The 17,765-nt window shown below is 37.9% G+C and overlaps 1 protein-coding gene across 1 annotated transcript in view; it reads right to left on the bottom strand.

The window, feature by feature from the left end:
- CNTN5 (contactin 5) overlaps nt 1-17,765 on the bottom strand; it is a 750,248-nt gene that overhangs the window by 205,108 nt on the left and 527,375 nt on the right. Inside the window, exon 8 of the mRNA XM_087937063.1 lies at nt 8,423-8,518. Coding sequence (XP_087793189.1) covers nt 8,423-8,518 — 96 coding nt within the window. The remainder of the gene's footprint in view (nt 1-8,422; nt 8,519-17,765) is intronic.

Below are 17,765 nucleotides of genomic sequence, written 5' to 3'. Positions count from 1 at the left end.
CTGCCAAGAAGATGATTAGATAAAAGGACCCAAAATCCAGAATTAGAATATAATGTGAGTGTTTTAGACAATCCCAATCCCTAGTTCACATGTAGATAAAAGGACACAGAAAAAAAGCACATTCAGGCTTAACAAGATTCTGTTACTATAGTTTTACAATAACAATAGCACTGACTTACACAGCATTGGTTTCCTGGCCTGAAACATTTTGAAGGGCTGACACAAGGTGAAGGAATTCAAAAGATTTTCAAGGCTGAAATTCTCCATTAAGTTCTGCTAGAACAGGGGTGTCCAAACTCGTGTCATCATGGCGGCATTATGTAACGTATCAGGACTTTTTTCTCCTTAGATAAACTGGGCGGGGGAGGGGCCAGCACACGACACATCTGGCCTACAGGCTGTGAGTTTGACACACCTGTGCTAGAGGGTGAACACCAGCAAGACAGTGGATGGAGCATCATGTATCTGTACGACATGGATAAGGGATGGGGCTTATATTGCAACCATCATCTTGCTAGTTTTGCCTCTTCATAATGGGCTTTCTGCTGAAATTCCCCAATTACAAAAATTTGCATTTAATCACCTGTGGTCTTTACTGAGGCATTATCTTCAATTGCAATTACAAATGATAATCAACAGCCAGGTAAGATAGATTCATCAGAATAATCGGTATGCTTATTTGCAAGAAAATTCTAAATATGGTGGGATACCTGCCAAAATCCTCATCATGCAGTAGTGCAAGAACTTTGCTAACCTCGAAACTGATTAGTTTGCTAATGAGCAGCTCAGAAATTAATATTCACAATGCTTGGAGATCTGAGGATAGAACTAGACAAACTATCAGCACTGGAAGACCCATAATTTATCATATTGATGAGAATAACCCAGGTTGTCCAAAGGGAAAAATGGGGACATCTGAAATAAGACTCATATGGAAGAATGGTGAAGCAGCTGTGGGATGATAGAAGAATGCAAAGTCCTTCCATTTTAACTGGAACATTCATATAAATTCATAGCAATGCGACTTGCACACCTTTTCAGTTATACTGTCATCACAGATTTCATTTTCTCCAAAGTTGAACTTTTTTTCCAATTTTTTCCTAGACAGAGCTTAATAATCTCCATTTCATTACACTGGAGCCAGTTATAAAGATATTGTCAGGAATGAGGAATGGGTTGGAATTAATAAGATGGTATCTATTATGTTGGAATGTACATATATTTTAGTGAAGGAAAAGTTCCCTCATATAAATCTCCCTCCACAGGATTAGCCTATATATGTGTGTGTATGGAGAGAGAGAGAGAGAGAGGGGGGGAGGGAGGGAGGGAGAGAGGGAGGGAGGGAGGGAGGGAGAGAGAGAGAGAGAGAGAGAGAGAGAGAGAGAGAGAGAGAGAGAGAGTATCTATTTACTCCATATTGACAGTACTTACTCACTGATCTTTTTTAAAAAAATTCAGGATTAAACTTGAATGTTTTTCATCCAATTTTTTTTTTTTGATAAATCTGGTTTCTTTTACATCATTTCTACTATAAATTCATTACTTCTCAAATTAAAACACAAAATTTCACGTGCAAGTTTCTCTAACATATTTATATTGTACACAACTTTCTCAAATGTATGCATTTTATCTGCATTTTCCCCCTTTCATTAGGTAACTCGGAGCTCTTTTCTGGGCCATAGAGTCCAAAGTTGGTGTCTTTTTAAATTTTTTGGTATCATTATACATAAATGCCTTTGAGTGCTATACAGATCCCTGTGGAACTTTAAACTTTTATGTCAATTCTTAACACAGTACGACAAGTCAGCAGACAAGGGAAATGGGAACATTTTCTAAAATATGGGGAATGAAAACTACTCAAAATATATATAGCTCATAAGGCTGGAATGAGGAATCTATTACGGCACCAGTATCCTTATTTTATTTAATCCAAAGAAGAATATTCTATCCATATCCATATGACACCTTATGACTGCTTAGAATAATTCTATCATTTATCATTATTATGACAGATGAGCATCGCCCTCAAACTGAGCTCAATGTCTGGTGACCATCTGAGTACATCCATGTAGTTCATCATGCATCATTTGCCATTGCCTTCTAGGATATTTTTAACTCTCCAATTTAGTCAACAATCTTGAAATTCACTGGAAGAATCCCATCTATGCAGTAACCAAACTTAATCCTTCTTACTGTTTAACCTAGACAAGGTCAGCTCAAGGATGAGATGTATTTCTTAATGGTCCACTGAGTTACCATAGTTTTCGGTGTATAAGATGCACATTCCACCCCAAAAAAGTGGGTGGAAATGTCTGTGTGTCTTATACAGTGAATGTAGCCAAAGCCCCCGACCAGCCCCCACCCTTCGGCCTCTGCCTCCCAGCAATTTGCCTCCTTGCAGCAAACAGTCTGGTCAGCTTCAGCACAGCCTGATTAGCACAAGCAGCTGATCAGCCTCCCGACAATCAGCTGTTTCAGGCTTCAGGGATTGCCATCACCTACTGCTGCCTCCGCGCACCCCATTTTCAGCCCATTCTGATCCCTGCCGCCTGGAACAGGCCAAAAATGGGGTGCACAGAGGCTGAAAATGGGACACGCAGAGACCAAAAATAGGATGCAGAGGCTGAAAATGGGGTGCGTGGACATGGCAATAGGCGATGGCAATCCCTGCAGCCTGAAACAGCTGATCGTCAGGAGGCCGATCCAACCGACAATCAGCTGCTTGTGCTAATCAGACTGTACTGATGCTGACCAGGCTCTTTGCTGTTTGCTGCAAAGAGGCAAATTGCAGAGATGCAGAGGCAATTTTTTTTCTTGTTTTCCTCCCCCCAAGCTAGGTGCTTCTTATACTTCAGAACATCTTATAGTCCAAAAAAATATGGTATATTGTCTACAGTGGAAGTGTAGAAGAACCCAGAGATGTTCTTTGAGAACTTAAACATTAACTACTGAAAAAAACACTGTGAAACTTTCAAGATTCTGCTACTAATCCTATACTGATAGAGTTCTAGCATTACTTCTGGTCTTTGTCTCCAGACCGGACATACCAAAAAAGGATTGGCATTCATGAAAATCTCACAGTATTTCCCTTTCCCTTTCCTTTTAGTATTTAGTATTTATTTGATTTGTCAATCGCTTACAAGATATAGATATAAGAATAAATATAGTTATGAATACATGAAATGGGTACATATAAGAAAAATAAAAGAAACAATAGGACAGGGACGGTAGGCACAATTGGTGCACTTATGCATGCCCCCTACAGGACTCTTAGGAAGGGGGTGAAGTCAATAGTAGATATATCTCTTATGCCTTTTTCTCTTATGCCTCTTTGGCATATCTCTTATGCCAAAGAGAGCCAAGTAGGACAATCTTTAGTTTCTTTCTCACATTTTCTTGTTTTTCCTCACTTGATGCTTTACCAATTAAACCAACAGAAAGATAAAATACAAAGTAACAAACAAACAAAAAGATTTAAAAAGGGCAAATGGAATCAAAGTGGGAAGAACTTAGACAGTGACAAAAATAAAAAAGAAATTTGACTCCCAACTTTCTTCAGTACAAATATATAATAAAGTATTGTTTACTCTAAATTCAAATGAAAACATCATATAAACAATATGCAAATTTAACAATCCAAAACAGTCTCTAAATCTATATAGCAAAATGATAACTTATTCTAAGCATAAACCTTAACAATGTACAATATATATACACATACACATGTACACATCATACACAATATTTCCCATAATCCTAACAAATCTGATTATCAAATATTTTACTAATTCAAGATCATCTCTATGCTCTTCTATAGAAAACCTGAAGTAAAATGTCACATTGATGCATTATTCCCATTATTAAAATATATTTTAATACAACTTTTCAACATTTTCCATCTGAGTCTTTAAGAGTTAGAAGAATCTCTTTTCTTTGAGTCCTAAACAGATTTCTGTGGAACTTTTAATTTTACGTCAATTCCTAACATTGTAGCTCAGTATGATAAGTCAGTAGACAAAGGAAATGGAAACATTTTCTAAAAGAAGTTACCTCATACCGGATTATTCTGAATGATTCTACGTGCTAAAAATAAATATATACTGTACATCCAAAAGTTGAGAATTTTCTTGATTCACTTATGATATAGGGAAAGGGAGAAAAAGAAGCTATGCTACAGAATACTAACTTCTCTAGAATCATCTTTATTAGAAGAGCTTTATATCGTAAGAACTAACAAAGACCATTTGCTTCTGGCTAAAATTTCTCTTCTCTTGTGGCATTTTGAGAACGTTCCCATAATATCCTCAGTGCAAATGTGCTCAATGGCCCAGAGAGATTGTCAACTCCTGACATAAATAATATATAATAGAGAAGAACTACACCATCTCCCAGGTTTTGTATGTACTCAGCATTTTTAATCATTCAATGCTGAACTTGCAATCAGAAGTGGTAGACATCAGATAGATGTTTATCATTTCAGAGAAAACCAGGGCAATAACAAGTAAGGACTTCATAAAAATTATCAAGGCTTTTGGCCACTTTTCTCAGGACTCCTACAGTAGATAAGAAATATGTTGGTAAATGACTGTGGGTAATTTCTAGTTTTATTTGTTTGTTTCCATCAGTCATAATTGCTTGTGGGAATGTAGATGTTTCTGGGAATGTAATGACTCCAGGTTCATTTATCTTTTGACTCCAGCGCCAAGCTCTGTCTGCCCTTTTCCTATAGAAACAATGCTGTGGCTTTTGTATAGATAATCCCAAAGGGACTGGGTATTGGCTATTCCAATATTAGCCAATACATCCAGATCAGAGCAAGCTTGCACCATTCAGCTCAAATAAAATAAATAATAAATAATAAATAAAACTTGATGCTTATTTATCAAAAACCAGCAAACAGAAGCTACAGCTAGCACAGAAAGTAGCTGTACAAACAGGCCTTAGGATGGCTCATGTAACAAGCCTATTGCACAAACTGCACTGTTTGTCAGTGTGCTTCTGGGTCCAATTCAAGGTGTTGGTTATGACCTTTAATGCCCTTTTATGGCATGGGTCTACTTTTACCTGATAAACTATCTCAGCCCAGTGGGTTTGACCCACTCCCACTCAAACTGGCAGAAGAGGTGTGCCGTGGCCCCTGTTAGTCAAGGATTTCTGGCTGGTGGAATCCAGGAGAAGAGCCTTTTGCCATGATTCCTGCCCTCTGGAATATCATGCCCCCTAAGTTGAGATCTGTCTCACCCTCTTGGCCTTCCAAGAAGGCCTTAAAATCTGGCTCTACCAATTGGTTCCAAAGGGGTGTTTCATACTGAAGGTAGTTAATGGATTAAGAGAAGATTCTCCTTGTATATTGGTTCCTTCCTTAGCTATTTTAATGTTAATATTTATTGTTTGCATGTTTTATATTGTCGTTCTTATCTTGTTGTCTGCACAGAGTTGCCAGATGGCAAGATGTGTGGCATATAAAAATAAATAAAGAAACAAATAAAGAAATATAAAAAGTTAACTGGCAAAGTGGGATAAAAAAGCAGAAAAACAACAGAGAAGATAAAGGATAGCGGGCAATCTATTTTATATAATATGCAGCAAAACATATAGAACTTTCTAGCTACCATAAACTGTCAGATGAGAAGAACCAGGATCATACTGAATTGTAGAATTCCAGTTAAACTGATTTTATTGCTCATGCCTATACACAATAATGTAGTCGACTAACAGTCAGCACTAAATTGGTGCTAGGTAAGAGTTAATGGAATTCAAGAGGGGTTAGACTTAGATGTTCATGGGAATGTAATGACTCCAGGTTGATACCTCTCTTGACTCTAACACCAAGCTCTATCTACCCTTCTCCTATAGAGACGGTGCTATGGGTTTTGTACATGTGATCCCAAAGGGAATTGCCTTTGCTTATTCCAATATTAGCCTTTTTTTGTATATAACAGGAGCAGACTGGAGATGGAAAGGTGATCTCTTCTCTATTTTGCATCTTGAAGGAAACAAATTGATGAAGGGGTTGGAATTTTAACATTTGCCACTTATTGCCAAGTGTACCTTGGTTACAAACTTGTTTACACTATTTTAATCTGGTTTCATGGTATGCTTGAATGGCAAGGTATACCACTTCAAGAGTCTTCTACACCTTTTTACATAAAGTGACACACACAAGAGATGCTATAATCCCAGTCACCCAAGGAATTATAATGTGATGGCAATTCCCTTCAGTAGTTCAACTGCAATAATACAATGTGCCTATCATATTTCAGATGGATCAGTGAAATGTTCATTATAAGAAGCAGAGAAACAAACAGTAAGTGCAGTCACTGCTTTATCTGGAAAAAAGGAAGAGGTTTGCAAAGTACTGTATTATTAAGTCTCTTTTAGCTGCTGAATAGCCAAAGGAAGCTTCAGAGGTGACATAAAATAAACCAACATGGGTGCTTCATTTTTCAGAAGCAAAGTGTATTCCTGTTTTTAAAGCAGTTCTTTCCAAAAAAAAACAGTCAATGAATTTTTCATTCTTTTGCTCTTTTACATATTAAACTGTAGACCTTAACGTTCCTGACATTTATAAGGAAATATTCAGTTTGGGAATAAATGTTCATACTGGCCCAATCAAGGATCCTTTAAAATAAGGGTGTCAAAATTTCTTTGAGGACCACATCAGGGTTGTGTTTGACCTTGGGTGGTTAGGGTGGGTGTCAACTAGATGTCACTTGTGTCAGGGGAGCCTGCGGTGGCCCGAGCACTCTGCCAGTGAAAATGGGCTTCCAAGCTCCATTTTCAGCTGCAAAGGCTTCCTGCAACTCTCTGTCAGCAAAAACAGAGCTCAGGAGGGCCATGTGTGGCCTTCGCGAGGTTTGTTTTTGGCTGCAATGGCTTTCTGCAACCCTCTGCCAGCAAAAACAGAACTCAGGAGGTCTTCCCAAGCCCCCTTTTTTCACCTGCCGGGCCACAGCGGGCTGATTCTTCACTGTTTCCATGGGCCAGATCTAAGCACCCCGTGAGCCTGATCTGGCCCACCGGCCTTGAGTTTGACACTCCTGCTTTAAAACTATAAACTTCTGTCACAACATTGTATTCAGTATATTTACACAGGGTTGGGTCCCAAAGAGAGCCAATTTGGTTTAATGGTTAAGGTATGAGACTACAAAGCATGAGACTTTGAGTTCTAGTCCAGGCTTAGGCTGTTCTGACCAAGGCTTATTGAAACACTAACAAACATACGTCCGTCCCAAAACCCTTTTTTCTTTATTTCAATGGCTATGAATTTTAGTCATGCACAGCCTGTAATGACTCAAACAGTTTGTAAATAGTCCCATGGAAGTCTGCCAAAGTCCTTCAGTCTGATAAGCACGCACCTTTATCTTCCTTGAAATTCTGCCAACGACTACATTTCCAGTTAGTTATATAAGGCCAAATTCAACACAGAACTTCAGGTTTCAAACTGACCAGTATGAACAAAGTTGTTTCCTGCAAAGGTTCATGTCCCTTTGGTCTTCCTTTATGTCTTATGGGAGGGCCAATCTACTCCAATCCTTACTCCCGAATTGCCCATTTTGTCTTAACTGTTCTTGCCTTCTGGCAGCTCTGCGCATTTGCGCACTGGGAACAGGATCCCTTTGTTCCTCTGCCTCGCTGCTGTCAGATCCTGAAGGGTCCAGAGTCAGCACATAACTCCCAGATGGTCCTGGCCCCATCTCTGTATTGGACGCAGGACCCTCATCTGAGCCCTCCCCAGACTCACAGACTGACCCACTGTCCGACTCTACTGCCATCTCCACAAGCTGCCAGTGAATCACAACATAGGCATGAAAGCCAGCTGGATGACTTTGGGCCAGTTGGGGGTGGGGGGACAGGAAGAAGAAGATATATTAGGTATGTAAGATGGCAGCCTTGATGGTATGAATGCTCCGTGTCTGATTCATAGGAAGTTGAGGCATGAGCACTGTCCTCTGCAACAAAATCTATATAGGACATGGTAGAAGGTTATCTGAACAAATTTCAAATGAGCTACTTCCAACAACAACAAAATATCCACTATCATAGTTTGATCATGAAAGAAGACCATGATCCAACTCATATCTGAATGAGAGAAAGTGAATCATTTCACATGGCTTTAATAACATCTCTCTCACTAGTGACATTTAGAAGAGTTTTGAGACTGGGGAGGGGTGGGAGAAAGTCCTTGGACGACTCCTATCTACTGTCTGCTATTGCTGTTTCTATTCACTGAGCAAAATGGATTAGTTTAACCTTATTTCCAAAATGCTAACTCTGGTTCAAAAGCTTTTACGAGACACAGACTTTAATTATTCTTTTGATAGCTTAGGTATCAAAGCACTTACTGATCCACCATCAAGATCACAGCTGAAAATTATGAGCCCACAGAGTTGCTATCAATATAACATTCAGCCAACCTTACCTGGTGAGTGAAGTGGAGGAGAGCATATTAGTACCACACCTTGACCTTCTCTCACTGACACAGCACTTCTTGTCCGTCCGCTGAAATTCCCCAGATCTGTTAACATAAGATTGCAATTTTTATTCACAAGGAGAACATTTTCAATATTAGTGTCCATACAAAGTTATTTTCCCTTCTTCTTTTTTTCTCATGCTAAAAAAACCATCAGTTTTTCTATGCCTCAAAAACATGAAAGAGAACAAAACATTCATTCCTTTTCAGATCAATGCATTCTGGCAAATTACAACTAGTAAATAGAGATATTCCACGTGACGTTTTTATTATTTCTTAGAGGATGCAGAAATGTGCCAGCCAAAAGCCATTAGGTGATATACTGGTTTATCACAGTTATCTAATAGCTCTTTTACAATTTCTCACTTATTGATTTCTCCCCCAGTAAAAAGTCATTCTGTGTACAGTTGAAAGAGATACAAAGGAAGGTGAGGAAGCTTTGCACCTTACCTATATCCTGGATAAAGCTCTTGAGTGTTATAAAAAGGATACTGCAACTTAACAAATAAGCTATCCAAATGTTTGCAATATTGGTTCTATTGGTCTTTAGAGATTCTCGGTCATCCAGGTCATGATTGTCCCAAAGATTCTTTTTCAGGAGGCAACTGGACTTCCTTGTTTGTTTGTTTTTTTCTTTTGAAGACATTCGCTTCTCATCTAAGAAGCTTCTTTAGCTCTGACAGGATAGTGGGGAATGGAAGGGTTTATATTCCTTGCAGACAGCTGGTCATTTGCATCCTTTTAGAGCAGGGCTGTCAAGCTCACGTTGTCACAGCAGTGACACCTGGTGTATCATGACTTTTTCCTCCTTCACTAAACTGGTCATGGTTGTGGCCAGTGCATGAAGCATCTGTCGTGTGGTCTGCAAGTTTGATACTCCTATTTTGGAGGGTCATTTTTGGATGAGAAGTGAAACATCTTCAAAGAAAAAAACAAGGAAGTCCAGTTGCCTCCTGAAAAAGCACCTTTGGGACTGGGTCTACTGGGCCATGGGTCCCTATTGAGAAGATATTATGATTCATGGCATTCAAATTAGACTATAAAGCTCTGAACATTATTAAAAATATATATTTTAAAAGCCTGAATTCCCTAATTCTATCAAATTCCTGTTGTGGGGAGATCTTGCTTATGATCCCAGCTATTGGTATGTCTTACATTATCCTAAATTAAATTAGGACCATTTTTTTTTTTTTTTTAGAATGGAATAGAATATTGGCCAAGTGTGATTGGACACACAAGGAATTTGTCTTGGTGAAATTACTCTCAGTATACATAAAAGAAAAGATACATTAAGAGTCAAGAATCATAAGGTACGACACTTAATGATAGTCATAGGGTACAATAAGCAATCAAATCATACTAGGAAACAGTCAATATAAATGGTAAGGATACAAGTGATAAAGTTATAGTCATACAGTCAAAAGTGGGTGATAAGGAATGATGAGAAGATAAACAGTAATAGTAGTGCAGACTTTGTAATAGTTGAACAGTGATGAGGGAATTCTTGGTTGTGATGAGCTGAAGGTAGTAAACTAGTAGCCATAAAATCTACTTTTAAAAGACAGTTGAAACCATGGCCTGTTTTCTGATCATTTGAAGAGTATAAAATAGTTCAGGTTCAACATATTTTTTAAAATTATATTTTAATTCTCGCATTTTATGGCACATTTTTATTATTTTGTATTGTCTTGTTCTTCTTCTTTAGAAGAAAGTTTTCAATGTTATTGCTCTTGCTTTCCCTTTAATGCTAAACAACAGCACTTTTTTTAATGAAATATGAAAACAAAAAATTCACTCCTTACAAAATAAATGTTTTCTGACTAATTTCAATTGGAAAACAAATGGCAAAGTAGAAAAATACAGTACATTCATGTAATTATATGTTTACATAGGATATGAAATATGCAAATTGTTTCTTATGTTTGTCTTCCATACAGTCTTTTGAGGCATTTTCTTAAAATTGGGCCTTTTTCTGTTTCTAAAATGAAGTATAATACATTCTTGATGTGGTATATACTCACACAAGTATAGACACATATAATACACAGCTTACTGTAAATAAACATGTATTTTCTGGGTCACCAGGAATCCTACTACATTGAAATAATATTGGCAACTAATATTGACTGATTATTTCATTTCATAGTACAAATGAATATTCCGCATTATGTCATACAAAACTGTCTTATATCATTTTAGACAATTGATCCATCTCAATTAAATGGCAGCATTTCAGGTAGATGTCATTTCCAGTCATGCTGGTAGAGACTAATAGTTGATACGTTAGCAGAATAACAGAGTTGGAAGGGACCTTGGAGGTCTTCTAGTCCAACCCCCTGCTCAGGAAGGAAAGCCTAAACCATTTCAGACAAATGGTTATCCCAATCCTTCTTAAAAACTTCCAGGGTTGGAACACCCCAACTTCTGGAGGCAAGTTATTCCACTGACTGTTTCCATTCACAGCTTCTTGTCCTGCCTTCAGAAGCTTTGGAGATTAGCTTGATCCACTTTTCTTTGTGGCAGCCCCTTAGATATTGGAACAGTGCTATTATGTCACCCCTAGTCCTTCTTTTTATTAAACTAACGCTATGCAATTCCAGCAAATATTCAGTATACGAACAATTTCTCCACCACACTTCTTTCGCAGAATTAAGGGTTGCGCAGTTCTGAGTGCTAGAGCTGAAAATTTCAAAGCACCACCGTTGCTACTAGTTATCTGTGTTAGTAAGAGAATTACATAATCAATAACTTTCCCCATAATTTCTTTTAACCCAACTTTTTCATTGTAGTTCAGTCCAACCATTATCCTTGCTCCTCCATATCTCCTTCCATTAATGATCTAAATATTCTAAATGACTTTTCAACTTTTTTTGTTATTTTAACCATTCAGTTGTTTCTGATTCTTGGCACCTTTATAAGCAAGTGCTCTCCATGCTATGCTATTAAAGCACAATTTCTTTCAGTTGTGGGTGTCAAGATTCTGGCAGTTACTTCCATTTCAATCATGAGTCTTGAGCCAAACTTCCAAAATTTCAAAAGGATTTATTGGGCGTTATCATGTCTGGCACTGTCTGAGTGTAGCTGACTCTGAGACACATAATTCATTGTCACCCTTGACCCTGGTTTCCCCCCACCCCCTGGGTGTATTGTAATTCATATTCTCCAATGGGACACATCCACAGCCAAAAGTCATGAATCATGTTCTCCGGTTAGAATTTTGCATGGCAGAAAATTCAATCACCTAGTTACTATCTTTGAAAACATTTATGGAATGCAGTTTTGGTTTGCAAGCTGCACTGCTCCCCCCTCCCTTTCTGTTGGCAACTCTAAAAAGACCATAGAAATATTTCATGAGTTGACAGTTGGATGTTCATCTTTGTATCAATTTTGATGTTAACAAACCAGCGCGATCTTTGCTTGCCCCTTCTTGTTCCACTAACCTAGCACTAACCTAGCATCACTGACTTCTCCAAAGAAGTGCACACATAACGTGGTCGAAGTATATTAGACGTAGTCTGAAAACCATGAAGTTGTCTGATTTGAATTAACCACTGATTGTCCAGTGTAACTCACTAACTTTTCTATCTTAGTGTTCTTATCAACTAGGATACACCCAGATGGATTCTCTTCTTTTATGAAAGTAAGGGATGGTTCACAACTCAGTGAGAAACAACAGTTTTGCTTCCAGAATAACCTAACATCACTAATTTAAAAAACAGAGATGAAGGAAAATGATGTCATGGAGGCCAGGCACACAATCACTAAAGCAGTACAATTTAATCTACTGCTCATTGAAATATCTGTTTTGTATGAGTTACAGGTCATTGAGAGAGCAACTGGAAATTTGTTCTCCTGGCAGTATTAGAGAGACCTTACCTTTCTTTTGCACAAATAATTTGATTCTTGTTACTGCTGTCACTACCACTATTACCACTACTACTTGAGATGGTTCAATTTTGTTTCAATATTTGCTTTTGTTATCCATTCAGTACTGAAAAGAGAATTTAAGCTTAAGCATAGGAATGGAACGTTAAATTATGTCCCTGAAATGTAGGAATTTGTTGATATCACAAGAATTTTGAGAATATCAGACTTGGAATGTGGCAAAGAAGATGTATCCACTTTGCAATTGTATTTGAAGCACACATCATGATGCATTTTAAAAATATTCTTTTTCTTCTTGTTTTACCATAAGTAAAATTAATTTACACTTTAAAAAAAGTGACTTCAAAATACTGGCACAAGCAATTAAGGTGGGTAAATTGTAGTGAGGAAAATGTCCTTATTTTGTAATCTTATCATCAAAGATTAATTTATTATCTACAAATAATCCACCTATATCTGTTTCTTTAGCAGCATTTGGAAGAGGAATCTTCTTGGCTTTGAAAGTTTTCAATCAACCGAGTCATAGTTGTCCCAAATGTATTTTTTAAAAAAAGATAACGGCAACTGGACTTTCTTTGTTTTTTTTCCTTTGAAAATGTTTCTCACCCAAGAAGCCTGGAGAAACTTGTTGGATGACAAGCAAAATGTTTTCAGAGGAAAAAAAAAAACCCAAGAAAGTTCATTTGCCTTTAGGGGGGCGGGTGGGGAAGCACCATTGGGACTTCTCTGTGGAGATTAGCTCTCAGGCTCAGAGTATGGTCCTTGAGTGGTAAAAATCAAAATGGGGAGCACGTCTGACTTATTCATTTAGTTGTTAGATTTATATCTTATCTCATACATTCTGTTTTGCAGCCTCCACCCTGCAGAAAAGAAATCCCCAGAGATAAGGACTGGACCATCTCTCCTAGGGTTTCAGAAAACTCTTAAAATCTGATTTTGGCCCTAGGCCTGAGATTAATGTATTGTTGTATTCAGTGGTGGGATTCAAATTTTTTTACTACAGGTTCTTTGGGTGTGGCTTAGTGGGCGTGACATGGCTTGGTTGGTGTGGCTTGGTGCGCGTGGCAGGGGAAGGATACTGTAAAATCTCCATTCCCTCTCGACTCCTGGGAGAAGTTACTGCAAAATCCTATTCCCACCCCACAAACCTGCTTTTCAGCTCCATTCTCCTGTGCAGGGCAATAAAAGACCCAGCCGATCAACTGGGACTAAGGAGGCAGAGAATAGATGCGGGTGGAGCCAGTCAGAATTGGTATTTGCCGGTTCTCTGAACTGCTCAAAATTTCTACTACCAGTTCTCCAGAACTGGTCAGAACCTGCTGAAACCCACCTCTGGTTGTATTAAAGGGCCCTGTTGTGTTTGATTTGATTGTGTGATTTTTAGCTCATTTTAGCCTGAGCTGTCTATATAGCTTTAGGTTTTATCTATTTTTATGGATTTTTGTTTTGTTTTCTATGCTGCCCTATAATAAGGGAGTCCTATTATAAGGGAGGCTATTATATATTTAGACAAGCAATCATCATCATCATCATCACCACCATCATTATGCCTTTTGTTCAGAAGCTCAAGATAGAATGTGTAGTGCTACCTCATCCAATTTCCCCCCACAATGATCTTCTGAGGTAAATTAATCTGAATGGTGTGAAGTCATCCAGGGAGTTTCAGTGGTTGAGGAAAACTTGGATTTTGAACTTGTCAAGTACACCACAATAACAGTGATTAGGTTCCATTGGTCAAAATTCAAGAGTTACTCCTAATTACTTGTTACCTTTTAATCTCCTTACTTCTTTGCTACTTATTCCCCCTTTGCCCTTGAACCTGCAATTTAGATAGTTATTATCTTACATAAGGAATAATAGCTTTTTATAAACATCCAGTGCAGGCAAGGATTAATAACACCATTCACAGAGGAATAGAGTGACAGAATAGAGTTTTACAGAAATATTTTTTTCATGATTTGATATTATTAGCCTGGTAGTTTCAGATGCTTATTTTTAGAAGGTGAAATAGGTTAGTAACATAAGAAGATGGAAGGAAAGAGCTGGAAAATATATTTCTGCAAGAAGAAAGAGGTCAGTAGCAGTAGGACTCTAAAATGAACTTTTGTGAAGAAAAAAAATTAAACAGGCTGTGTGTTCTCCTGCTGAAATCATTAGAGAATTTAAAAACAGAGAAATTTAAATTAACTCCTGACTGGGTTTTACACACACACACACATACACACACACACACACACACACAGAGAGAGAGAGAGAGAGAGAGAGAGAGATTCAGGTCTTAACTTTATATGTAACATTTAAATACTATGAGATTTGGCTTTTCATCTGTTTAGTAAAGAGATAAATTGTTATTTATAAGCCTTATAAACTTCCAATCTAACCCAAAGTGTGTTCAAAATAGTAAAATGATTTTTTAAAATATTCAAATCTCCAAATGGCTTGATCTTTGAATTCATCAGAAGTCAGTGGATGTGCACATGAATATAAGTGCAGTTCTGAAAGAATACTGAATATATTTCATTAAAATGCTCACATTACAAAAAAAAATGGTTAAAGAATGTAGGCTTTTTTCAGCTCTCAGAGAATGCTAATATGCATCCATTATTTTTGAAGCACAAGTTTCATTAAGAAATACTTGAGAATAGAGAAATTCGTTTCTACCTAAACTATATCTCAAAGAAGGAAAACATAAGGAGAGAGAGAGAAAAGGAACCAGCCTTCATTTTGTTTCTTAAACATAGATACTTATCTAACTAACACTAGGCTACATGGGGAAACAGACATAGCGATAACATGTGAGAATTCCCTCCCTCCTCTTATTTTTCTCTTGCCATTTGTCTTATTAAGCAAACCACTCAACTGCAAAGAGATGGGATTTATTTAATCCAGGCAATGAACATATCCAACATTCCTTCCTCTTCCTATTGTTCCCACAACAACACAGTGAAGTAAATTGGGCTGAAAGAGAGCAACTGCCTGCTAAGCCGCCCAGTCGGCTGCCATACCTGATGTGGGACTAGAACTCACAGTCTCCTAGATTTTAGCTTGGTACCTTAACCATCAGACCAAACTGGGTCTATCTAGCAGAAGTAGAACTCAGTCTCTTAGTTACACTGAAGGACAAAATTCCTGATGACCCAATTTATGAATGGAGACCATATCATCCCTTTCAGCCAAGTTTATCTGAACAGTGCTGAGGACAGAATATAAAGTTCTGCCTACTTAAGGAGGGTTCAAACAACTTTCATATAGATGCATAATAAATACTGTCCAGTAAAGATGTCAAATGCCAATCTTTGACAATATGGGTTAGCTTTTCTGCTTATAATGAGAATTCACAGTTAATTAACCAGGGGCTGGTACAAGTCACTTTTTGTGGTTGGTTATTTCCTACTTCCTATTTAAACATAGAAGTGCTGATTGAAGATAACTCTTGAAACAGCATCTGCAAATGCCTAAGCAAGCTATTAAGAAGGCTGCCATAACTTCAGATGCCTTGGTGATTTTAAGATCGTGGTTCAGGTATTTACAGATTTACAGAATTGGAAGGGACCTTGTAGGTCATCTAGTCCAACCCCCCACCCAAGCAGGAGACCCTACACCATTTCTGACAAATGGCAGCTCAATCTCTTCTTGAAAGTCTCAAGTGATGAAGCTCCCATAACTTCTGAAGGCAAGCTGTTCCATTTGTTGATTGTTGTTTTCCTTCAACATCTCTTCATTTCACCTTGGATATCAATTCACATCTTCCATCTTTTCTTAAACCACCAGGAACCAATCTTTGGTTAATGGCTGTCCATTCCATAGCAATAGGATCTCTTCCACAGTATAGTTTTCTATACTGCTAAGTCCTTGCTTCTAGGTATTCCATGTAAAGTCCCATTTGGTATCAGTGAGTCTTACTCTTGAATTAATATTTTCTTTTGATGAGGATTAAATGCAACTTGTTGTTTCCTCCAAACATTACCTAAAAGCTAGTTTCAAAGTCCTCCAGTAATTTGTAAGCAATATTGTTCCATTACTAGCTTCATTGAGTGAAATGAATTCAGCCTTATTAGAAGTATACTGAGGCTGTTTACATTTTGCTCTCACTGTAGAGCAGGGCTGTCAAACTCCCAGCCTATGGACCAGATGTGTCACAAGCTAGCCACGCTTAGGCCCAGTTCAGCAAAGGGGGAAAACGTCCCAATGCATCATGTGACACTGCCATGACACCATGATTTTGATATCTCTGCTATAAAGGATCTATAGAGGATTCGGTTAGTTCTGAATTTTGCCTGGTTTCTGTTCCATGTACCTAATCAGCTTAGAGTTGCACCTTGCTGGAGGCCTTCACTTTAAGTCAAGTGCCACTAAAATACGTGCTGGTTGGTTGAGAAAGTTACATCCTCACCTTTTCCAACTGAATATGTCTAGATACTAAGAGATCTGGCCAAGAACTTTCACATGAACTTCCCGTTCAGGTGCTGTAGATCTTTTTATGATCTTGCTTGTCTTTTTATCATCAAGATAAAGTCAAGATAAAGGCTCATTTCTTATTTTAAAGTTATGATTATCAGTTTAAAGGACAAGGATTAGCCTTGTCTTGATTAGACACCCTTTAAGAAACAGAACTGGGGCCAATCTAACTTTGGGTAATATGGTTCCAAAGAGCAGATACAGCTCTGTGAAAGGAACAGTTTCTAGATCATGACTGAAGGGATCCAGAGCATATCCTTTCTGTCTATCATAATGGGATGGGTAGAAAAAATGATCACTTAAATATCCTAGCCCCAAGTTCTATAGAGTTTTATAGTTTTATAGACCAACATATTGAATTGTGCTCCGAAGCATATTGGGAGTATCCTAGAGTAATGGTGTAATGAGACAGACCAGAATTTGAGGGATCCTTGGTATTCTCTGAGCTTGTTTTTTTTTCTTGAAGATTTTTCATTACTCAAACTAGGTAACATCATCAGTGTTAGTAAGAAGTGGAGTTTGCTCTCAGTTTATAGACCCAAACTCAGAATTTCTCCTGCTACTGCATTTTAGAACAATTTGAAGCTTTGATATGCTCTGCAAGGGTAGTCCCATTTACCTGAAACAGGCAGAGACCATAAAACTTATTTATGACCCTATAATCCCTTAATTTGGGTTAGAGTCAGGGTGATTGGATGGTGCTGAGCATTTATTGGCTGGATGTCCTTCCTGATGCAACATGGAGTTTGACAGCAGATATCTTTTCTTTGCACCCTAAGAAGAAACTTCTGTTGCTACCAAGGATTGAACTCCCAACCTTCTGTAGGAAGTCAGCAGCAACACCTCCACCCCTCAGAGAATGGAATATTTTTGGGAATACTAAAAGAGGCAGGATAGAATATTTTCCCTAAAGGAGAAATGGGGGAAAAAATCTTAACAAAGGTAGAAA

Source organism: Pseudonaja textilis, chromosome 7 (genome assembly GCF_049901715.1).
Source record: "Pseudonaja textilis isolate UNSWEBS1 chromosome 7, rPseTex1.2, whole genome shotgun sequence".
Lineage (NCBI taxonomy): Eukaryota > Metazoa > Chordata > Lepidosauria > Squamata > Elapidae > Pseudonaja > Pseudonaja textilis.
This window is presented reverse-complemented; position numbering and strand designations above follow the sequence as displayed.